This window comes from Dermatophagoides farinae, chromosome 8 (genome assembly GCF_024713945.1).
Source record: "Dermatophagoides farinae isolate YC_2012a chromosome 8, ASM2471394v1, whole genome shotgun sequence".
Taxonomy (NCBI): Eukaryota; Metazoa; Arthropoda; class Arachnida; order Sarcoptiformes; family Pyroglyphidae; genus Dermatophagoides; species Dermatophagoides farinae.
Genome location: NC_134684.1, coordinates 3355001 through 3380549, shown reverse-complemented (window position 1 = coordinate 3380549; position 25549 = coordinate 3355001). Strand labels below are relative to the sequence as shown.

General features: G+C 29.0%; 1 protein-coding gene across 2 annotated transcripts in view; it reads left to right on the top strand.

The window, feature by feature from the left end:
• The window catches only part of LOC124495671 (uncharacterized), a 61677-nt gene that overhangs the window by 9192 nt on the left and 26936 nt on the right, over positions 1-25549 (top strand). For both annotated transcript variants that reach the window (XM_075733214.1, XM_075733215.1), the window contains exon 2: positions 5495-7498. In XM_075733214.1, the coding sequence (XP_075589329.1) occupies positions 6098-7498 (1401 nt within the window). In that variant the 5' untranslated portion in view covers positions 5495-6097. The remainder of the gene's footprint in view (positions 1-5494; positions 7499-25549) is intronic.

Genomic DNA, 25549 nt, shown 5'->3' with positions numbered 1-25549 from the left:
ATTGATCACTATATATCGGTAGCCATTTAGGTTATTATTTTGGACAACTTTTCATTCGGCAGTCATACTTTTTGGTTGAAAATAACAAATGTTAATGTACATGTGTGTGTTTGTGTGTGTGTATGAATGTATACCAGGAAGAAAACGAAATTGGAATCTATCAATTTTCTATCGGACCATTTCATTCATTCATTCACACACACACCCATACAGAGAGAAACCAGATTTCTATTTATGGTCTAATATTGTCGATATGAGCCCTTAATGGCCAGCTTGACTTGTATATTATTCTATGGCAATAGAATAGTCAAATTTGGACATCTACTGATGATTAAACCCCTGATGTAAAGCACTACATTGATTGTCCAGAGATTGTGAAATTCAATCCATTCTTTTTTTCTTCACCATCAAGCTTTTTTTTCAATCTCAATTCATTATTAAAATATATGAAAATTATATGTCATCGGTTATACAGGTTTACCTAGCCATTTTTTTTTTGTTCCTTTCATCATTATTATATATCCAAAATGAATCAGAAAAAGAAATTCCTCTCAAACCATATAATTTTGTTGAATAATATGGTGGTTTTTTTTTATATTTACTTGGTACACTACACATTATACACATGTGTTCTGTATGAAATTCTTCTGAACCTGACATCTCAACATGATAAATGCTTTTTTTTCGTTCAGTTCATACAATTCTTCAGATTTTTTTTCTGATTGATCAAGGAGTTTTTTACTACTACTACAGTACACTACAATTTTCTTTAGTTTCTTTCAATTCTCTTCATTGGCCTAATTTCGTTGTTGTTGTTTTTTTACATTCACATTATACATTTATGCTTTAATGTGAATGGATTTAATTATTATTATTATTATTAGATATCAACTGATTGATCAAATCGATCATTATTTTAGGTTTGTATTAATTCTGAAAATTTTCCCAAACAACAACAACCGATGACCACCACCAATCATCACATATTAGAATTTTGAAAATTTCGTCCATTGTTTTTTTTCTGTTTTCTGATAGTCAAAAAAAAAAAATGAGCACCACGCCAACGCTGATAGTGGTTGAAGTAATAAAGTATAGATAAAAATGACACTGACGTGTTGGTCCACAGAATCTTTGATTTTGAATCTTTCAAGGCTTTTTTTTCTTCCAAGTCATCATCATCATCATCATTTGATATTCCTATCTCAATAGAATTCTTGCCTATTCTTGCCTATATAAATTATATGTTCTTTGTTTCAAGGAATCAGGAATTCAGAATAAAATAAGGAAAACAATAAAAAAAAGGACAGAACAACAATGTTGACTGTGGCTGGCCAATTTTTTCTTTCTTTCATTTCCTGGCCACATTTTCCTTCACACTTTTATACTGTTCTATAGGTTTTTGTTGTTGTTGTTGTTGTCGTTATTATTGTTGTTGTTGTTGTCTACCTCATATGCGATAAGTTTTTTTTATTTTGTTATGGCCATATATAACACAACAAGGAAAAAATGGCAGTGTTTCTCTTCATTCATTCATTCATTCTAGCTACACTATTCACGAATCTAATTAGCCTAATTGACAATTTAATCTGCTTAAAATTTTTTTTTGTTTTTGTTTTGTTTTTTTTTTCATTCTTCCAACTACCATCATCATCATCGTTGTCGTCGTCGTTGTTGATGACGGTCACCACCAACACCGTCATCAATTTTTTTTATGATGAAAAAAAAATTCCATAATGGAAAACAACAACAAAAAAAATTCTAAAATAATCGCTGTCCAAAATTTTACTTTGTCGTCGATTGGCTTTTTTCCACAGACACACTTGATTTGTGTTAAAGTGATTGGCATTGAATTTTTTTTTTTTTTTGTTTCAACACGATGCATATACAAGAATTTTTTTTTGTTTGTTTGTTAATTAATGATGAAAATCAACATGGACAAAGTTTTGCCTTTTTTTTCTGATGTGTAGGCGGATAATAAAATGCACGGTCATTTTGTTCACCTGATCATCATATTTATATTGTAATTGTTTATGTGAATGATGTAATGCTATTGTTCGGTAGGTCTGTCGGTCTGTTGGTTTGTTGGTTGGTTGGTTTGTCGGTTGGTTGGTTGCGTTGCGTTGCGTGTCGACAGGATATAATCATAACAATAATAATTCACATTCACATAAATTTTCAACATAATGATGATGATGATGATGGTTATTTCGTTGATAGTGGATCCGGTATTCCAAAAAAAAAACGGATCATTTTTTTTCTCTCTCTCTATCAACCCATTACTAACTGGTTTAAAGCCATTCATTTTATCTATACAACAAAAACAAATTTTCTTTCCAAACACACACACACACAGAAGAATATTCGATGATGATGATGATGATGACGATGAAACTAGATCCTTTTTTTCATAGAATTGATTTTTATTTTCTAGTGAAAATTTATGTTTTAAGAACCAGAAAATAAGAAAAGAAAAAGCTTGTAAATAAGAGCTAACTGAGCTAATACAATGATAATAAGAAAAAAATTTGGAACCAGACAAAAAAATTTTTTTTTTTTGAACCATAATTTTCATCATCATTTTAGTGATGTGAATTCTCTTGTCTCCATTCTACAGAATATTCATATATATATTTAGACTGGTAATCATTTTCATTACTTGGATTTAGACACACCATCATTATCATTGTCATATATGTTTAGTCGGTATTAGCAAATATTTCATATTCATAACTTGGAAAGCGATATTTTTTTTTGCTTGCTTGCTTGCTTGCTTGTTTCATATATTACCCCTTTCTTTTTCTCGTTTTTTTTATGCTATCACAAAATTAATTAAATTCATAATGGCCATTCCTGTGTGTGTGTGTGTGCGTTTAAGTCACTGAAGAATCTTTCATTGCAAAAAAAAAAATTCTTGCTCTATTTTTGAGTTTTAATCTTCTTCATGTGTTTGTGTGTGTGTGTGTACGAATTATGGTAAATAATTTAGACCAAAAAAAAAAAAACGCCCACCACATACTGTAAACGCCCATATGTTTATGAAAAGAGAATATAGAGAGAGAAATGGAAAGGAAAAAAAAATTCAAACTTTTTTTTTCATCATCATTAATGGTGGACCATAAAATTCATTATGTCCAAAAAAAAAAACAGCAAGACCATGATCATAGGAATATTTAAAATAAAAAGTTTTTTTATTATTATCATCATCATCACTGTCCGGTTGGATTATTGAATTTTTTTTCTATTCATTTTTTCTCTCTCTCACAGGAATCAAGAATTTCAAGAAGTTTTTTGTTTGTTTGTCTGTTTTTTTTTTTAATTTGTTGAAATTGAAATTGTAAAATTTGAGTTGTGTGTTGAGTTTTTTTAGAGCACAAATGATGATGGTTATTATTTAGAATACCGGAAAAGCAAATGAATCTCATTGGATTGACCTTCATCATCATAAGCAAGACAGTGTGAAATTTTTTGCGTGTTTGAATACAATTTTTCAATTTAATATCTCTATTTCTATGTCGCTTTAGCAATTTGAGTTTCAAGTAAATATATTGCATCAATTTCATTTCAATCATCATCATCATCATCGTTGCATTTTCAATTCCCAAAAGTCTATCTAGGTTTTTTTTTTGTTGCTCCATACAATTTTCCACAGAATTTTTTTTTTCATTTTCATTTTTTTTATTGTGTTTATGAGACCGATTTTGACACACACACACACACACACACACACATAAAGCAAACGAAACCGAAGCAATGAACCAAAAAAAAAACCTGGACAAACAGCACATAAACCAAGTCCAATCAGTGTAATAGCTTGGATAATATTCTGGTGAATTTTTTTTTTTTTCGTCTCTGATATTAAAACTGAAGGTGGGGGAGAGAAATTAATTTTTTGTTTTTGTTTTTGTTTTTGTTCTCACAAGTAGATCTGGTATGAAACTATTTTTTTTTTTTTTTTTTTTTGGACTGCCCATTGTGCGTCTGGTGTTTGTTTTTGTTTGTGTTTTTTTTTTGCCCCCACTATGATGGCATACACGGGAGAAAAACCCATACACACACACACACAAATACACATTTTGGGTAGAAAGAAAAAAAAACAATTTTCATTTTGAACATGAATGAAAAACAACAAAAAAATGTGTGTGTGTGTGGAAAAAGGTCTGGTCATTATTGGGATATTTTTTTTTTCTTTTTCTGGTAAAGCACCATCATGGCCATCATCATCATCATCGTTTCTATGGATGTTTTCTTTTTTTCTTGGCTGGTTTTTTGTTGTTGTTGTTGTTGTTGGCTATTATGGCCAATTTTTTTGTTGTTGTTGTTGTTGATGTTGATTCAACGATGTTTTTTATCCATTTTATGTAATATTTCCATTTCTATAGATAAGATGGATATTTAAAAAGCAGCAGCAGCAACAACAACAACATGATGATGATGGCTTTTGGATTGGAGAATAAATTGATGTTTTATTTTTTTTTTTTGGAAACTTTTGAATATTTTGTATGAAAAATAAATATTTCAAAATTATTAATAATTAATTACACCATTGACGACAACATTTGTTGACAATATACGGCATATCCCGGTAGAGTACCATCATCATCATCATCGTACACATTTCAACAAACTAATAGATTAAACTTGATGTTGTGTGTGTGTGCCGTGCATTCATGTCGTCCATATATGGACGTGGCCAACATTCCATCAAATCATCATTACGATGAATGCAATGGTGAATTTCAATGGACGGTCGATGCAATGAAAAAAAAAAAAAATCATCATCAATGAATTAATGCACATATAACGAAAAAGGTTCGCACGAATAAGTAACGATTTTTACCAATTATTTTTCATTTTATTTTTTTTGACCATTTTCAATTATTTTTTTTTCGAACATTTTATCAACAATGGTCCACTAATACACAATTAAATGGACAAATATAAAAAAAACTACCATATTGATGTGTGTGTGTGTGTGTGATGGATTAATGTTTGTGCCTTTTTTTTCATTGAAACAAAAAAAAAAATTTTTTTTGTTTGTTTGTCAGTCTTTTTTTTTCAATCCTAAATTAAACTTAAAAATTTTTTAAATAAATTTTTCAAACACTAAAAATTTAATTGCATCACCAATCCATTGCCATAAGGGTTTGTGGATGAGGATTTTTTTTTTTGGACCAGAATTTTGTTGTTGACTTGAAACTTTTGAGAATTAAGAATTTTTTTTTTATTTTTTATTCGTTTCAGAGTTTTCATTGTGTTTTTTGTTTAAGAAACGGACAATGGTCCCGAGTGTGTATTGCTCACAATTGGAAGCCCAACTTTTTTTTTGGTTATTCTCGAAGGATTTTTTTTTGCGTATTATTTGTCGTAGAATAAATAATTGAACAAAATATTGTTTATGATTTTCGGAAAATTTCCCAAAAAAAAAACTTTCATCATATTTGATTTCTAATAAAGTTTCTTTACATATTTTTTTTACATCTCTTTTTTTCTCTAGTTTCAACCAATTTTGAATCATCAAATATTCACTGATCATAATAAATGATTCATTTCAGTGTAATTAATGGGAATCAATGGTTAATGATGGTCAATTATATCACCATAATGTTTTGGTCATTGTTATTTTTATCGACAATTTGAGAATCATCATCATGATCATCATTTCAAAACAAAGTATCAAATGTTAAGCCATCTCATAAGTGATCGAAATCAAATTAATTGTCATTTGTATGTGTGTGTTCGTGCTTGTGATGATGATCCAATTTAATTCATAGAAAATATATATACGAACAAACCATTAACACAGTTGTCGCCTTTTGTTTTTGTTTTTGTTTTTCATTATTTTGCAGTTATTTCTATTTTTATTGTTGTTGTTGTTGTTGTTATTTATAATATGGTGCCTAATTTTTTTTTGTTGTTGTTGTTGTTCACTCTGATTCTTATGTGAAATGGATAATTTTGATTTGAAACCAAAATTAAATCAAACCTGGTGATAATAATAAATAAAAGTGGAAGTGAAAAACATTGAACAAATCCAAAAAACAGCAGCCACAACCACAACAGTAAAAAAAAGGTAGCTGCCACTTTGGTAGCTAAAACTATGGCCAATAATGCATGGCATCATCAATATCATCCACACCATCATCATTTTCATCAACATCTTAATCACCATCATCATCAACATCAACAACAACAACAGCAACAACAACAACATCAATCAAATAACACTACAGCTATATTAGTAGCAGCAGCTGCTGCTTCAGCAGCTACCGGTTCCGGAATTGATCATTATTCAATTAAACAAGCGCAACAACAATTTCATGATTATCATCATATGTTAATGTCATCATTTAGTACTATACCACCACCGCCACCACCACTACCACCACCAACACTTTCACAGTCTACAATAAACACCAATTATCAACATCATCATCACCATAATAATAATAATAATAATTCACATCATCAACATCATTATAATGGTTCAAATTCACATCACAACAACAACAATAACAATAATAACAGCCAAAGTTTGAATATGACAAATGGAAATCTGAATAACAATAATAATAATCAACAGTCTTCATCAACTTTGATCAATTCTACAATAACATCATCATCGACAACAAATTCTATGGATAATAATTCTACAACAATTAGTAATCAGTTGAATAATAATTACACATCATCGCCAACATCAATGACAGATTCAAAATCACATTCATCAATGGGCAATAATGATCAGCAGCAGCAGCAGCTACAAGTAGCCGGAAATAATAATAATGATATGGCTATGAATGAAACAAATCTATCGGTGAATGGTAAGCCAACATCAGCAGCAGCAGCATCATCGTCATCAACAGCATCATCAACATCAACATCATCATCACCAGTACCGTCTCCTTTATTGCCAAATTCTCAACAACAACCACCACAATCTCAACAATCATCAACCATTAATACATCATCATCGCCATCATTAATTGTGACTGCTTCCGGCATTACTTCAACACCATTATCACCAATATTGAATAGTGCCAGTGTTATTAATAATAATAATAATAATCATCATTTTCAGGTACCAAAAAATTCATCATCATCATCATCAACAGCGACAACAACAGCAACAACTTTGCAACAACCAAATAGCAATATGGTCAACAATACAATGACCAATAATAATGTGATGCATCCACCGATAAACGTATCGACACATTCAAATAATCATCATCATTATAATCATCATCAACATCAAATATCATCACCATCAACAACATCATCATCAACATCGGCAACAAATAATCATCATAATAATAATAATAATAATAATTATTATCAACCAATGAAAGATACAACATTTACGAAAATATTTGTCGGTGGTCTACCATATCATACTACCGATAAATCATTAAGACAATTTTTTGAAACATTCGGCGATATTGAAGAAGCTGTTGTCATTACTGATCGTCAGACTGGTAAATCTCGTGGCTATGGATTTGTAAGTAGAACAATTATTCTGTATTTAGATTTGATTCTTTAATATATTTTAAACACACACACACACACACATTGTTGAAATGAAATATTTTGGTTGCAAATTTTCAACAGTATCCTTATCCTTATCCTTATCATCATCATATATAAGCTGCTTATATAATGAGAATTTTTTTTCTTCGTTTTTGTTTTTGTCTGTTCTTTCACACCCACATCTAAATCAATCTTAAAGATTTAATAGATCACACACATACACAATGAAACACAATGTTTAGTTAGTTGGTAGTTCTGTACATTGAAAAGATTTCATCACGTTCCATCATCCTCATAATAATCATCATCAATGTCTTGGATTTGCCCAAAAAAAATGGTCTTTTTCTTAATCATTCACATTCACATTCATGTCTTTTGTCGTTATTATTATTATTATTATCATCATGATATTATATAATATTGTTTAATCTCATCACAAAACTTGAAGAAAATTTTCTTTTGAAAAAAGAAAACTAATAAAATTGGGATGAATGTCTACTGTCTACAACATGTCCATGAGTTTGTTCGACACATTTGAGTTCCAAAAAATGATGCATCATTCCCCTATAGGGATTGATTGCTAGGCATCCATTACTCATCATCATCGTTGTTGTTGTTGTCGATACTTGGTTGTTTTCATTGTAATCGTTTTGGCACTTTGTGTAATCATAACTTTTTTTTTTTGTTCTTGTTGTTGTTGTTGTTGTTGTCTATCGTTGTGTGCACTTTGTTGTGTTAACACCATCAACAACAACAACAAAAATTGATTAGAATTATCGAGACAGAATGAGGAAAAAAAACAATGTGAATTCTGCCCTTGTTCCATGAGGAATTTCACAAAATTAGATTGATTTAAATTAATCGGATCACATATACACACTATGTGTGTGTGTGTTTGATCGGCGTTTATTCTGGTTCGACTTTTTTTTCCACATTGAATATCTTTGATTTTCTTTTTTTTTCAAAAAGTTCAATTCTTCATATTCATAGCTTTCAAAGTTAAAAGTTTTCAATTTGCATCGCCAACCACATGAATCACATGTTGTTGGCCTTGGGCATTTTGATGGTTGGTTTGTCTCAACCAAAAAAAAAAAAAAACAGCCAACTGATTGAAATGGAAATTTTGGTTTGGTTCGGTTGTTGTTTTTGGCGAACATGAATTTTTGGTTTTTTCTGGGATCGTTTTTTTTTGGAATTTTTTTTCCTTCTCAATTTCTCCGTGTGGTTGTTTCTGAATACTTACCACATCATCTTATCTTTATCTTGCGTTTTTATATATCGAACCAGCACACCCATATTGCAAATGATTGCTTTTTTTTGTTCCTGGTTCAAAATTCTTCTGGGTTAATGTTTTTTTTTTTCTCTCTCTCCCTCTCTCTTTCTCAAACATTTAGCTTTTACATTTGATGAAAATTTTCCTTGGCCCGTCAAATAACACACAACATTCTTTTCTTTCGTCTTTCATCTTGGATGTTTATTTTACGATTAAAATGAAAATCAAAAATAATAAATAAAATCGTCAACAATGGCGTTGAACATTGAAGTTTAGTCTTTTTTTTCCATATGACCAATGGACAGTCTTGTTTTTTTTTTGTTTTGTTTTTTGTTGGAAGGATAATGGCAATAATGATAACCAAAAATATATTCCTCTGTTTTCTACCGCTGACCACTGGTTCTTATAAATAAATAATACTTATTATTATAAATCCTGGGCTCATCCTTTATTTTTTTTTTCATCACACACATCAAAATCTAATCTTTTTTGTTTGTTTTGTTTGGACATCATCATCATCATCATCATATCGAATATTTGATATGTCATCGCCAATTGTGATGACAATATGTTCACAAATAAATATTGCGACAATGTATCATTTTTCTTCAGCTGTGTGTGTATGTGTATGTGTTGCAAAAGACAAATTGCTTGCTTCGTTTTTTGTTCTGTCTTGTTGATGGCTGTCATCATCATCATTATTCTTTGTTGTTTTGGGTATTATAAAGAAGAAAAAAAAAATTCATCACAATTTGTCTTTCTTTCTGTCTATGTGTTTGTCGCTATTTTTTTTTGCGATTTATATTCTGATTTCATTGGAATTTTGTCTCAAATTCTTGAATATTTTTATTCATTAAATCGATTATGATGATTAGTCATTTTATTTGGTATTCATAATTGGCTTATGGCTATGATGATTGCATAATGAATTGATTTCATTTTTATTCATTGTTTAATGAGATATAAAAAAATCGTTCATAAATTGGATGATGATTTTTATTCAATTTTGAAAAGATTTTGTTGATGATAATGATCATTTGTTCAGTTGCTCAATATTTCGATTTATCAAAATAATATTGGGTGTGTGTGTGTTTTTTTCAATTCTTTGATTAAATTCCTATTCCGTGTTCGGTGGACACACACACACACACACACACATGGTCTATCATGGTTATTTTTTTTGTGCCGATATTCAAACAATTTTTTTTTTCACCACACCACCATTGACAAATTATGGCTGTTGACTTATTTGTGGGATGGTGGTGTGATGCAAGACCATTCAACTTATGACATATTATCAAATTATAGTTGACTGTTCATTTCATTTTTTTCTCATCATACATTTGGAATTGCTCATGATCCAGTTTTTTTTTTTTTTTTGGTTTGTTTATGACGGAAATAAATAGATTCATCATCAATATGTTTGCGTAACAGCAAACTATAACGATTGACCAAAAGTTTCAATTTGTCCATTGAAATCAAATCAAAAGTCAGCATTACATATTGTTTTTTTGTTTGTTCGTTCTGTTCACTTTTCATATCGATTCCCTTTTGATTTCGAAATCTTTCAATATATGTCACTTTTTTTTCCTACTACTCCACTACTGTCCGTTTTTTTTGTGTGTGTGCTCACACAAAATCCATCATTTTTTTTTTGTTTATTCTGTATTTTCAATCATCATCATCATCTATCGTTTTTTGTGGTGGTCAAGCAAACTTTCAGTTTCCGTTTATTGGGAATAAACCAAGAATATGAAATAGAAAAAAAATATATACCAATTTTATTTACATTTGCCGATCCGGCCATTTGGTTTTTTTTTCCTTATTTCATGAACAAATTTTGCCGTCTTCAAATAAGAAACTTCGAAAAATTTTTTTTTCATTCCTGTGTATAACAAAAATATCTAATGGGATGTTTACCAATCGCCCGAGAAAAAAAAATAAAATAGTCATGTATACCCACATTTACTGGACAAAATTTTCAATTTCAAAACATCAGTATTTTTTTTTTGTTTGTTTGTTCTGGTTATATTTCTCAACTGATTATAATAATGATGATGACCATATTGCCAAAATCGATGACCATCATTTATTTATTTATATTTTTTTTTGGTTCCGTCTGAAAATTTGAATTTTTTCATTTTTTTTTGTGTGTGGCGAAAATTGGATTGAAACAAACAAACAAACGAAAAAAAAAATTTTTTCGTATATTCATTCTACGATTCTACGATTTTGTTTAAAGAATTCTATAGCGGGTGGGAAGAAATATATCAGAATATAATAACTGAATCAAGTGAGCCATTATGATGATGGTGTGATCCGTTTTTTTTTGGTTCTTGGTTGAAAATGTTGTCATTTTAAATTATTCCTTCTTGATGTCGTGTGTGTGTGTGTTATTTGAAAATTTTCTTCTTTTTTTCCACATTTTGTTTGTTCTTTCATCGTTGATGATCATCATCATGATTACGATGATGATGGTGATGATCAAAACCATTTTTTTTTTGCGCTACCATTGACTCCCAGCTCCCTACCATTGTTGAATTTTCAAATTTTTTTTTCTGTTGTTGCCTGTGAATTTCTTTATTCGGTTATATTCCCTACATCTCATCATATCGCACCCACACACACACACATAGAGAGGTATAAGTTTCATAATTTTGTTTTATATCCTAAAATGAATGTCATATCCATTCAATTCCTAGTAATGGTGTGTGTTTGTGTATGGTATGTGTGTCCTCGTACCGTAATATCATGTTGATTTCGATCGATATTAATCGATTTTTTCCACCATTCATTCATTCATTCATTCTTTTTTTTGCTTTCTTGTTTCATTTCACTTTTTTTTCTTGTTTAATACTGTATTTTGATATTTTTAGTCCATTTTTTTTCTCCTGGTTTAGGTCGAATATAATCAAGTTTCATTTTTTTCTTCATTTTTTTTGTCACACTATATGCTTTGCTTTTCAATTTGTTTTCAGAATCATTTTTTTTTGCATTCTACACAGAAAATAAAACACTATCGAACGTACGTACGTAGTAGTAGTCTCATTTGTTTTGGGTGTATATTTATCGATATTTTTTTTCGTTTGTTTGTTTGTTTGTTTGATGTTGGTGGCCGTGTCATGTTTGTGTATGTGTGTGTGTCTTGTTATTCTGTTGGTTTGTTTGTTTGTTTGCTGGGTAGACAACAACAACAACAACAAAAAAGTTGCCTGGATAGCTTGTTGTTGTTGTTGTTGTTATTGTTGTTTACTCAAGAATTGTATATACAATTTTCTTCATTCAATTCTCATATATCTCTCACTACTATAATTCCATAATAATACAGTGACATAGATCGATGAATTTAGTAGTGGTTGATTCATAACAAACAAAACAAAACAAAAAATGATGATGGTGGTAGAAACAAACCAAACCAAACCAAAAAAAAAAATTTTACAAATAGTAAAGAATAATGACAATGAAAAAAAGAAGAAAAAATAAAGGATTCTATGCATAGAATCTATGAGAAAAAATTGACATTTTTTTTATTGTTGTTGATGACGATACTGATGTATGCGCTCATATCATCATCGCTGTGAATATTTATGATGAGAAAAAAAAATGAATGAATGAAATTCCAAATTTCAATTCACCCAATGGTTGTCGCTTCGTATTTGTTGTTGTTGTTTTTTTCTTCCATGCAATGTTGCCATTGTCAATTGTCGGTTTATTTGTAAACGATTCTGGAAATTGAGAGAGAAAGACAGAATATAAAAGAAAAAAAAAATACCAACTTTTATTCTTGATTCATGGGTGAAAATAGAAATTGGCCTGCTTTTTCTATTATTACAAATCAGATAGTAAGTCAAATTTTTTTTTATGTTTATGACGCATTGTGTGTGTGTTTTTACTGGTTTTTTTACGAGTTGTCCAAAATTCATTCAATTGTACTTTTGGTGTTTTATTTCCTTTCTTTTTTATTAGTTCTTTTTTTTGTTCAATTTTATTCCCATTCTGAATGAAAACATTAATTGAAAATCGACAAACTGGAAATCAAATCTTGGCAGTTATCAATCAATCTATTATGCATATCATTTTTCTGTTTATTTCCAATAGAAATTTTCATTGTTTTTGGTTGATTCAAATCATAATCTTTATTGAAACTGAAAAGAAATTTCTTTGAATTTTCATTTTCATTTCCCATATCGATTGAATCCAAACATCATCGATTATTTTTCTTTTTCATTTCCTGATCATCGGTATGTTGAACTTTTGCTTCTTCTTATTCTTCTTGGAAAAAAAGTTTTTTCCATTCACCAGTGGGTGGATTTCATTTTTCAATCCAAATATATTTACAATCGACTAACCAAAAAAAAAAAAAAAATTGGAAAAAAGAGAAGAGAAGAATATTGATTCTATTCATTTTAGTTTTCTATTAATTTGATCAATCATTTTGGATTTTTAAAAATAGATTTGAGATTAAATGATGATGATGATCTGAGATTTAGCATTTTATTTTAATCAAAATTTTTTTCGTTCTCTCTCTCTTTTTCTCTCTCTCTTTCCAATGTATGATTATATAATTATGATTAGATTGACTCTCACATATCATCATCATCGTCATCGTCACTAAGATTGATGATCTTTGTCGTTGTCATAACTGGATTCATATGAACTCATTTTTCACTGCTATGTGCGTGTGTGTATAAACTGAATTTTGATATATACAATCTGTTTTTCTGATATAGTTGACATTTTCAATATACTGTTGGAATTATGGTTGGAATTTTTTTTTTTTTTTTTTTGGTCGTTTACAACTAAAACTTATCCATTCAATTAGATTATCCTTTTTTCCGTTTTGTTTTGTTATTCATACAGTAAAGACCATTATGAACATTAAATTACAGCATATTTGTTGATGATGATGATCCAAGTAGCCAATGTTTTAATATATAATATCATGTCATTTTGATTCATTTGTGTGTGTGTGTGTGTGCAATGGTTGTGGTACTGGTGGTGGTGGTGGTGGTGGTTGTTTTTTTTTTGTTTCCAAATGAAACCAAAACATTTGTGATTGATGCGATAATTTCACACAAACATTTACAATATTTGTGTGTGGTTGACTATCCATTTGGGAATTATTTGGCAATAATAATAATACAAAAATTACATATAGGTCTGTCTGTTTCTTTTTACCGGTTTTTCATCTGGTAATATAATAAAACACAGGCAACAACAACAACAACAACAACAACAACAATAACAAAAAACAAAACAAAAAATTTATCCAGTAAAATGAATGGGGACTTTTTTTCTTTGGTTTTCACCTGATTCTGTAAAAGTTATTCTTTTTTTTCATCACCATCTCCATTCTTCATACAGGAATTGTAATAGTACTTGGCTTATTCATTCATAAACTTTTTTTTTATATTCTACCATGAATTTAAGTGATGGACAACAACAACGTGCAGTGTGTACCTGAAAAAAAAATGTTCGGTAGTTGAACATACCGATTTTCATTTTGAATGGCCATTATTATTATTATTATTATTATTGCCAATGGTAAGACGGTTATTTAGTGTTATAGGTAGTATATATGAAAAAAATGAAATGAAATGAAATTGTCCGTAATTAACGACTACTACTGTGGTGATTGTGGTCAGAACAAATGTCTAAAAAAAAAGAGAAAGACTACATTTGTTTTTTTTATTTATTTATTTTCAAACAAACACACACACACACACATACAAACGGAAATGCATATCACTGAATAAGTATCACATTCAGAAAAAGAATTTGTGTTATGGTTTCTTTTTATATATTCTGTAGTTGGTTGGTTGGTTGGTTGCTGAATTCAATGTACCGATAAATGTATGTGTAACTGTGTAGCGTTTGTGTGTGAAAAAAAAATAGAATAACCCATGGAATATTCTGATGATGGACATTATATGGTATGTGCATAGATAAAAAAAATGAAAAAGTAAAAGTAGAAAAAAAACTGGTTAATAATAATGATAATGATAATCATTATTACGAATAAATAATAACCAACCAACCAACCAGCTAACCAACTAACCAACTCTAGCTAACCATCAAAGTAGAATTATAACGGTTTTATGGCTCTCACAAGTCTCCAAAATCTCTATATTATTTTCTCCTGTTGTTTGTTCGTTTTGGTTTTTTTTTTGTTGGCTACTGCCTGGATCCATTATTATCGTGGAATCATAATATTTTCATTTCTTGTACCCAAAAAATAAAAAAAAATTTTTTTTCTCCCATTCATATTCTATTTTTTACGCTTCATCCACAAAGTATATACCGATTTTCATCATCATCATCATCATTGTATTTATTGCCGTTGTTTATATTGTTGGGCAATCACTGTTTGTTTGTTTGTTTGTCCAGCCAAGTAAAAAAAAAAACGAAATTACAATATAACATCATCATGCATTATATACACGATGATAATGTCTATGTTGGATGTTAATATGTTCAATGTATGTGTGTGTGTGCATGTGTTTTATTTTTACTACCATATTGAATAGATGTTAAAGAAGAAAAAAAAAATTAGTTTGCACTGGCTAATTTGTTGTTGTTTTTTTGTTGTTTTTTTTGTTATTCTGCGGTATTTGCGTGTGTGTATGGTCTACTTATATATTACCGTGTGTGTATGTGGCCATCATTCGTGTGATACACACACACACACACACGCAAACATACATTAAATTTACATTATAATAATGTTGCTAATTTCCAAGTTTTCATCATCATCATCATCATCATCAAAAATTGCATATCCACAGTTTTTTTTTATAAAGTTTTTTTTCACTCCATAATATTCCTGTGATGGTTGATTGCATTTTGTTGTAAATTGAGTAACGACGATAGAATATATATTCTTTACACAGAATATACATTGGATTTTTAATCTTTTTTTTTATTTTTGTTGTTGAAATGAAATTTTTCACACTCTTTTTTTTCTTCTTTTTTGCTCATTTTTTTTGGTTGTTTCTATCTAAATATATAAATAAATGATTGATTGTGATTCATAAATTTTTGAATCAGGTTGTTTTTTTTTACTCGATTAAATGAACCTGGAACCAGAATTTTTTTAAAAAAAAATTTCCCTTTATTTTCACCAAATAATAATAACCCAGTGTTCTTGTATCCATTGTAGACCAAACAAACAAAAAAAAAGACCAAAATTTGATACTGTCTACCATAACAACACATGTTGGAATGTATAAAATAATGGAAAAGAAAATTAAATGAAAGATTCCGGATTCCGGATAGCTAGAGAGATGGAGAGAATTTATGACTTTTGAACGTTTTTTTTCTATTTTGGCTGCTGAACAACAACAACAAAACAACAAAGGAATCAAAAAAAAAATTCTCACAGAATGGTTATGGTTATAGTTATAGTTATTATTATTATTATTATAGATATATTGATGTTGAATCAAGTAAAATAAAAATAAAAAAAGGAAATTTGCAAGTTTGTCTACAAATGAATGTTTGTTTGAATTTTTGTTTTTCATCACATTCTCTTTGCTGGAATTACTATTTTGTTGTTGTTGTTGTTGTCGTTTTATTGCTGTTTTTTTCCATTTCAACAATATCAACATTCGAATTATATTCATTTCTGTTTATCATCGTCGTCGTCATTGTCAAATGGAATTTCATTTTATTTTCATTTCATATTCATCAACCAAAACAAAGCCATGACACAATAGACATTTAATTTAGGTTCAGAATCGTTTTTTTGATTCTATTTTGATTAGAATGAAATCATTAATCTTTTTCTTTTTCAAAAACACATTTCCACAAATTTTTCACTTTTAAATTGTATATTGAAAGAATAATTTATATGCACACAAAAATAAATTCTTCTCACACCAATAATTTAAACTTTTTTTTCTTGTAATGTTTCTAGTTTCACATTCTGTTTTTTTTTTGTTCTTTTATTATTTGAAAGTTTGTAAACTTTAACCCTAGTAGCCCAGTGTGTTCAGTTTATTTTATTTTTGAATTTGATTCATATTCCACGGCATTTATGGATGAAAATTGCAAATTTGATTTTGGAATATAAAAGCAATGTCATTTGCTGTTGAAATATTCGTAGTAATAATAGCCATGTTTAATATGTCTGATGATTGCCATTTTAGCTATTTGAAAATGATTTTTTTTTCCCAGTTGATGATGATGATGATGATGACATTTTGAACTTTTTAAATTTATTATTCTCTTTTACAATATATATAATTTACACTTTCTTTTGACTTTTGTTATCGTGTGTTGTGACTTTATTAGATGAAAAATTTCCTTTCTCTCATTGAATAACCAGGAAACGATTCTGTGTGTGTGCGTTGAAAATTACCAAATTGTTGTCGTTGTCGTTTTTTTTTATTATTATTTTCAATCGTTTTGTTTACCATTACTGGCTATAAACATCTGCCAATGTTTTTTTTTTTTTTTGCTCTTCTGTTGTGTTTATAGATGTGTAATTCGTGAGCCAAAAAAACAAAAAAAAAAAAAAAAAAACAAAACGACAACAACAACATTCAATGATTGAATACGTCAGTGGAATACACACACACACATTATATGGCTATATTTTTTTTTTTACATCAGAATTCAAAATGAACGTTGAAATAGGATTTTAAAAAAAAACAAAATAATTCAATTACGTTCAACAATGGTAAAACTTTTTTATGCAAAAAATTGGAAAAAAAATTTTCCAGAAAAAAAAACAAAAACAGAAACATTTCCGGTACAACCAACTAGGATCCTAATTTTTTTTTTTGACTGGTTGTTGGATATTCTTGTCATCATTTTTTTTTTTTTTTTGGTTTTATTTATTTCTGGTTTGTATTTGTTTACTGTTTTGCATCCCATTTGAATCTTATCTAATCCAATGGAAATTATTTATATTATATTATGATATGATTATGATGTTAATATAATGAATATTTAAACATAATTTTAATATTTATTGCCTCATTGATTATTATTATTCTTCTTATATATATATATATCACCCCACCAGAATATCTTAATCTAAATATATATCATATGGTTCAAAGAATGAATCGATACATGTGAAAGAGACAAAAAAAAAAAGAAAAAATTTTCATGAAAATTTGTTTTTTTCCTTTACTCTACCATAATTAGATTAATAATAATGAAGATGATGATGATCATGTAGATGGGGGATTTATCAAAACTTTTGGCCATAATTTTTTTTTGTTTCATATAACGAATAACGAATATATCATTTCATTTTGATATTGTTCAAGTGTTGTGTTTGTTGTTGTTGTTGTTTGTAGTTGTTGTTGTTGTTTAAAAGATGTTTGCCACTACACTCATCACACCACTTCTCACAATCATGGTTGCAATTTTTCCTCTTGTGTCTTGATGATGATGATTGTTTTTCTTGTATTTGATCATCTCAATTATCACCATCATCGTCATCATCAATAAACAAGATATGAATGTCTTGTATGTTTATTTATGAGATTTGACACATTCATTGCTTATTTATTTTTAAGGATATTCTAACATTACACCCACACCCACGCACACATAAGATTAATTTCCTTCCTGTTGTTCACTTTGTATATAATGACATATAAAAATGAAATTCTCAATTCCAATCATTTGGGTTTTTTTTTCTCCTGTTTTCAAAATATTTATTGCCATTGTTTGTTTGTATATATATCTGACTATTTCGATTTTGTCACAAATCATTTATTGTTTGTTCAATATACACATATATGGTCATTATTGGCATTTCCTTGTGTCCCATCAGTTCTTATTTTTTTTTTCGTTTGTTTGTTTGTTTATTTGTTTGTTTGTCATCACCACTACCACACAATCAACAGCAAAAAACGATGACAAAATTAGTTCCGTTCATAGGACTGTTAATTTCTTTACAAACTTCCAACATCATCATCATTGTATATTGTCTTTTGATAAAGTTTTCGGAGTTTTTTTTGTTGTTGTTGTTTGTGTATTGTGTGTGTGTGTGTCGAACTATTAAATTGAGCACATCACATACAACCATATGAATGTCTGATATTCTGATCATCAATAGTGTTGGTGGTTGGTTGGTTGGTTGGTGTGCAAACTTATTGTACCAGAAATAATAATAAAAAGATAATGATGATGATGATGATGATGCAATACAGCACAATTCAATGTAGAAAAAAAATGAAAAAATAAATCAAAGAAAAACTACTTACTCTATGATATGTGTGGCTCAAATTTATTTTTTTAGATTTTCCCAATACCAAAATTCGATTTGATTAGAATTTTGATTGGGTAATTGTTGTTGTTGTTGTTGTTGTTGTTATCGTTACCGTTGAAGTTGATTGTGTATTTATTTTTTTTTCAAGAACAACAACAACAACAACAACGAAAACTTTGGATCGCTTAATATTTTTAGCTGGTTCTGGCTTTTTTTTTTTTTTTTTTTTTTGCCAGAAATGAACAAATGCTATCTGTGTGCGTAATATTTTCTTCTTTTTTTCATTTGCGGTTTTCTTTATTTCTATTATCAATTGTTCAATTGTTTTTTTTTTGTTTGTTTTGATTGGCAAATATATATATATTTCTGATTAAATCTGATCAATAATTTATTTTTATTTTCATTTTAGATCATGTGAATGATCAAACTAAACAGTAGCCAAATTCTCTGTTAGAATTGGGTGTGAATTTTTAACATTTGCCCGTTAATGTTCATGAGAAGAATCAAACGATCTACAATTGAGATTTTTTTTTTTTGGTTTATCATTCAGTTTGATTTTCAATTTAATTCAATTTTCTTACCTTTTAGTGTTATTCTGTTTTTGCTAATCAAAAAACAGAATAACACTGGAAGTGTTCATCAGATTTTATAAATTATTCATTTCAGTTCATTCTATGCCAAAAGATAGTGAACAACAAACGATAAAATGGTAGTGGTAATGGATTAAACTCTTTTTTTTTATTATTTATTCTGGTACAGAACCAGATTTTTTTTTTTTGGTTAGAATTGTTGGTTAATTTAAATCTATTCTTATTCTCTGTAATATTTCTTATTGCTTACAGTGTAATTCTTTCTTTTTTTTGTTGGCCTTTGAAATTTTTTTATTACTATAATAATTGTGTGAAGATTGATCAATTCACCATTCTATTATATTCATTTATATCTTGATATTTTCTATCATTGTTATATCATAACATATCAATATCGATTATTGGAAATGGATGATTTTGTCTACTATGGCCATTCATACTCATTATCATTATCATCATCATCGTCATCATCGTCATTGAAAATGGCCATTCATTCATTCAATACACCAATTCACACGATAATATTTATCCACGGCCATAAATCAACAACATTCAATGTGTGTGTGTATGTGTTATATGTAGGAATAATTTTTTTTTTCGTTGCCCTCTCTCTCTCTCTCTCTCTCTCTTCATTCGATATTCAGTTATCTCAGTTGTTTTTGCTTGTCATATATCTACTTGTGTGTGTGTTTTATGTTTGCTTGTCGTTTAGTTTTTTTTTTGTTTTCATTCAGTGGGCGTTTGTCTAGATTCTATGTACAACAACCAAGCACACACACACACACACAAGTGACATTTTTTTTCACATTGAAATATTATTATGGCCGACCCGGAATATTCTATGCAAAACCTGACAAGTTTGACACTTGTACCCGAAAATATAAACACACACACGTAAAAATAGACGGCATCTCTTTTAGACTAGATTCAAAAATTGTAACAATCACCCCATTTTATTCCCTTTTTTTATAGAATGGATCAAATCACAATACCGAAGGAATATTCTGCAATCAATTTCGATTGTATACGAAACGAATTTTTTTTTTTTGTATATTCATGTATGGTGACGTGGTAACACGAAACTTTATCATAAAAAACATAATACAGAATTTCTATTGATGGGAATATTTTTTTTTCTATTTTCTGACATTATCTATCTATTTGAATGAATAATATCTATCAAACTATCTAGAAATCTCATTCTTCTTCTTCGTTGTGATTCTTGAAATGTTAACCATTTTCGTTTGATGAATATCATATACATAAGCTAATGTGCAAAAAAAAAACATCTGGCGTTTTGTACTTGGATCTGGATCTGGATTCTAGATTCTAAAAGTTGAATCATTCAACATTCAACCATGATATAATATGATAGGAATCAGTCAGTAAAAAAAAAAATACTACATACTACACACAGTATATGGGTATCTCTAGGTATAGTTTCGCTATAGTCGATTAATTTATCCGGAATCGGTTATGGTCGTAGTTGTATATTTCAATTGATTCGAATATTCCATATCTATTTTTTTTTGTCTATCTATACAAATTATAAGATGATAATCATCGAGGATAATCATTTTTTTGCATGTGAATAATGTGAATCACATGCATAATGATAATGGCCATGTTTGAATTCGATTCTTACATGATAATCATCATATGGAATCTAATCTTTTGGTTTAACATCATCACATTACTCACATTATCATCTCAATAATATTTAAAAATGGAAATTTTTTCGAGATTTTTTTTTGTGCTTCTTTCAGATCATCACTTTTTATCATTATTATATATATGAATGAATATTATACCAAATGAAAAAAAAAACATACAGCCCATTGCTGAATGAATATTTCATTTTTTCGACTATTTAATGGAAAAAAACTAGAGAATATTCTTGTTGTAGTGTTGATCCAGATATATTATATTATTATTATTATTTACTTAATAAATTGAATTGGAATCAAAATCGAAAATAGGAATGTTTGTTTGTTTATTCACAAGTCTCTCTCTCTCTCTCTGGTTTATGTGTGTGTGTATAAGTGTTTTGTTCACATCTTTTTTTTACTTGGTTTCCTTTACAACGATGATGCTGATCAAAATCGACATTCATTTTCGTTTGATTTATTTTTTTTTCATATATTTTTTTTTTGGCTGCTATATCGATCGTTCGATCGATCGATCTACTGTTTTTGGTATTTATTTCGTTTATTTGTTTACAAATGTGATCAAATACGAATAATATAAATGTTCAATAATATGGCCAATATGATGATGATGATGATGATAAATGTCATTCATAATATCTAGAGTTGTGTGTGTGTGCCTGAGCATGATTTGCTTTCATTACCTCATATTTGCAATTGGATTACCTGAATAATAAAAAAAAATCTATGCCCATAATCATCATCATCATCATCATCATCAACATTATCATCATTTTTATCTCATCATAGCTTTGATCAATACGTGATGCATTGAAAATGATGATTATCATTACCGGTCATCATGATGATGATGATGATGATGATGATGGTAATGACAATTTATTCATTACATTTTTCATGTAATGAATATATATACTTGTTATATGTTTCTCTAGAAATGAAAAAATAAAAAAGAAAAAAAATTATCGGTGAACAAAAAGTAGTGATCATATGATGATCATCATATTTATCACTGCGTACGATCATCATGTATGTTTGTTTTTCTGATTTTTTTTTCTGTTTGTTTCTCTTCATTCTCAATATCCATATAGATTCAGTATGCACAAAAAACCAGATTACATACGATTACACACACAGTAGAATAAATCCGAGGATATTCCATGATCCAAAATAAAACAAAGCAAAATCATAATCATCATCATATGACGGCAACATGACCATAATAAGTAATTCATTTATGGATAATTAATCATTTCATTACATCGACAATGTTTATGATTGTACAATATATTGTGATTTTTTATTATTATTATCAAAATTCTGCAATTCTGTGCGTATGTTTGTTTGTTTGTACTGATCATTAACCGAGATTTTGTGTTCTGTTCGCCTGGCCTAGTATGGTTTTGTTCTGAATTTTTTTTTTTTTGCAATATAAACCAATGACGTACATGGATAAAGTGTGTATGGAATATGGGAAGCAAGCAAAAAAAAAATCGCATATGGAATTCCGGTTTTTTTCCAGTTTTTTTTTCACGGCAAAAATGCATCGGTGAATAAATTTGTCCAGTGTTTTTTTTTCTTATTTGGCTGTTGTTGTTGTTGTTGTCGTTGTGTTTTTTTGTTTTGTCTTTTCACACACACACTTCATTCATTTATTACCAACATTAAAGATTTTTTTGTTTTGTTTGTAAAATTACCGTTAACCCGCCGGGTATTAGCACGAAATCGGGGGTAGTTTTTTGTTGTTGTTGTTGTTGTTTAATTCTAAAAGCACTTATGCAGCTATCCGTTCAAAATATTTCCTGGAACTTTTCCAAAATCCAATATTTTGCGTGTGTGTGTGTGTGTGTACACATGTTAGCTGTTTACATAGACGCCTAATAATAATCTATATATATGTTCAAAATTCGGGGCCCCAATTGATGATGGCAACGTCAGCAAACATAGTGGATCCATAATTTTAATCATAGCCCAATGGCAATGATTAGGTTTTTCTCCTGTTTTGCTCGGTACATCATCATATTTATTATTATGTACCGAGGTAAAACAAAAAGCAAAATGAAATGTTTTCTCTCTATGTGTGTATAATCACCGTTTCATTGCTGTTTTTTAGATTTTTTTTGTTTTGTTTTGTTTTTGGTAGTAGTGGGGTTATGAATTTATCACACATGTCCACTACTAAAATGCAGATTTTTTTTTTTCTCTCTCTCTCTTTATAGTTGTTGCACTGTGATTAATCGATTAATCGATTGATTGATTGATTGATTAAATGTTCGATCTAATGTTTATATATCTATATATTGGCCGGTTTTATTTTCTATTCATTAATCGATATCGGTCGATCAATCGATTGATTGATTTCATTTGTAAAAAAAAAAATCAAAATCAAAATCAATTGATCATGTCTATTTGAGCTGATTGTGTTGATGATGATGATGACATAGACTTTCATCATTGAGTCATTTTTATTCGACTTTAAATTTTTACGGCATCACTTTTTTCATTCTTTCAACTTTATCATCATTTATTGACCGATGATGATTCAAGTGTGAATTAATTTGTTTCGATTCGATTGTATATATTACAACAACTTGTGCATATACTGGAATGAACAACAACAACAACAACAACAAAAAATGCAATGAGGAAAAGCCCACTTTTCGCACAAACATTCAATAAATCAATGAAAACAACAACAACAACAACGAAAAAAAATCAGGCCTATACCGAGTGAATAAGAAAAAAAAATATTTGTTCTGCCTTATAACACACACACACACACACAGACCGAACATATTAACATCAACCATGGATCAAAAAAAAAAAAAGTCAAAAGATTCGTTTGAATTGCTGGGCCACTTTGCCATCCTCAATGATCATGATGATGATGATGATGACGATAATGTTCATTGGTGTGGAAATTTTGGTTTTCCATTTTCTTTTTTTTTTCCTTTTTTTTTATTTTTCTCAACTCAACTCAACTTGACTTAAACATGCAACCGAAATGGAAGTGGAAAAAAAAAGATTTATACACACACCATGTCCAGAAAAAAAACCATGTCCAGATATGAAAATATGGAAAAATGAACAAAAAAAAAAAACAACACACACATGACCACCACGGCCATTATCATCATCAATGAAAATAAAAACCAAAAAAAAAAAAAAAAAAAAATGTACATTACATTACGGCCATATTGTTCTTTTCAAATCCATCTATCTGTCTATAAATAGATGACATAATAACATTCACAATCAATATGATATGATATGATATGTTAATAATAAACGATGAGAGAAAATCACGAAAAAAAAATCACAAAAAATTCAATAGAGAAAAAAAAATTCTTGGTTTTTTTCTTGGCTTTCTAAATTCTTCTTTTTTTCCTCGCCATTTTTTTCCGCTTCACTTTATCATCATCATCATGGTTCTTGTCGACAATAAGAATCAATGAAAATGGAGAAAGCAAAAAAAAAAAATTATTAAAATTGATTCTGCATAGCGCCAGAATTTATTTCATTTTTTTTCCCCCATTGATTTCGTTCATATGGTCGAATTTTCCATTCATTCGCCAGAGAGAAAAAGAGAAATTTCAATTCAACGCCATTATTATCATTATTATCGTTATCATTTGCCATTGCCTTTATGTTCATTCATTCATTCATTCAAATCTTACAGAATCAAAAATTATCTATGATTGAAAAAATACAAGTAAAATGAATGAATGAATGAAAAATAGTTTATGATAATAATGATGATGATGATGATGATGACAATTTTTGATGCCATTCATTATATTCAAAAAAGCCGGTGATGAACAAAAAATAAAAAATAATAATTTCTTCAGAATTGGTTGCTAGGAAATTGGAACTCTTAGTTCTGGAACTGATGATGATAATGATAATAATGATGATGATGATAATGATTAGTGATTATAAGATTGCCGGTTCTTGTGCACATTATTAACATTTTTTGAAAAAAAAAATTTTCAATTTTAAATTGCGGAAATTCATTTGAAATTTCTACAGAAAAAAAAGAAAAAAAAATTCCAATTCCAACAATTGATTAGTTGACCTACTTTTTTCGCATGATAACATTTGTTTTTTTTTATTTCTATTCAACTCCCTCTCGCTTTCTCGTTCGTTCTCTCGACAATTGTCATCGACAGCATCATTTATCAACAACTAAAAGGTTCAAATGTCAAATGGTTGGGAAATTTTTTTTTCTTTTCGTTTGCTACACACTGACCAATGATGGACAGTC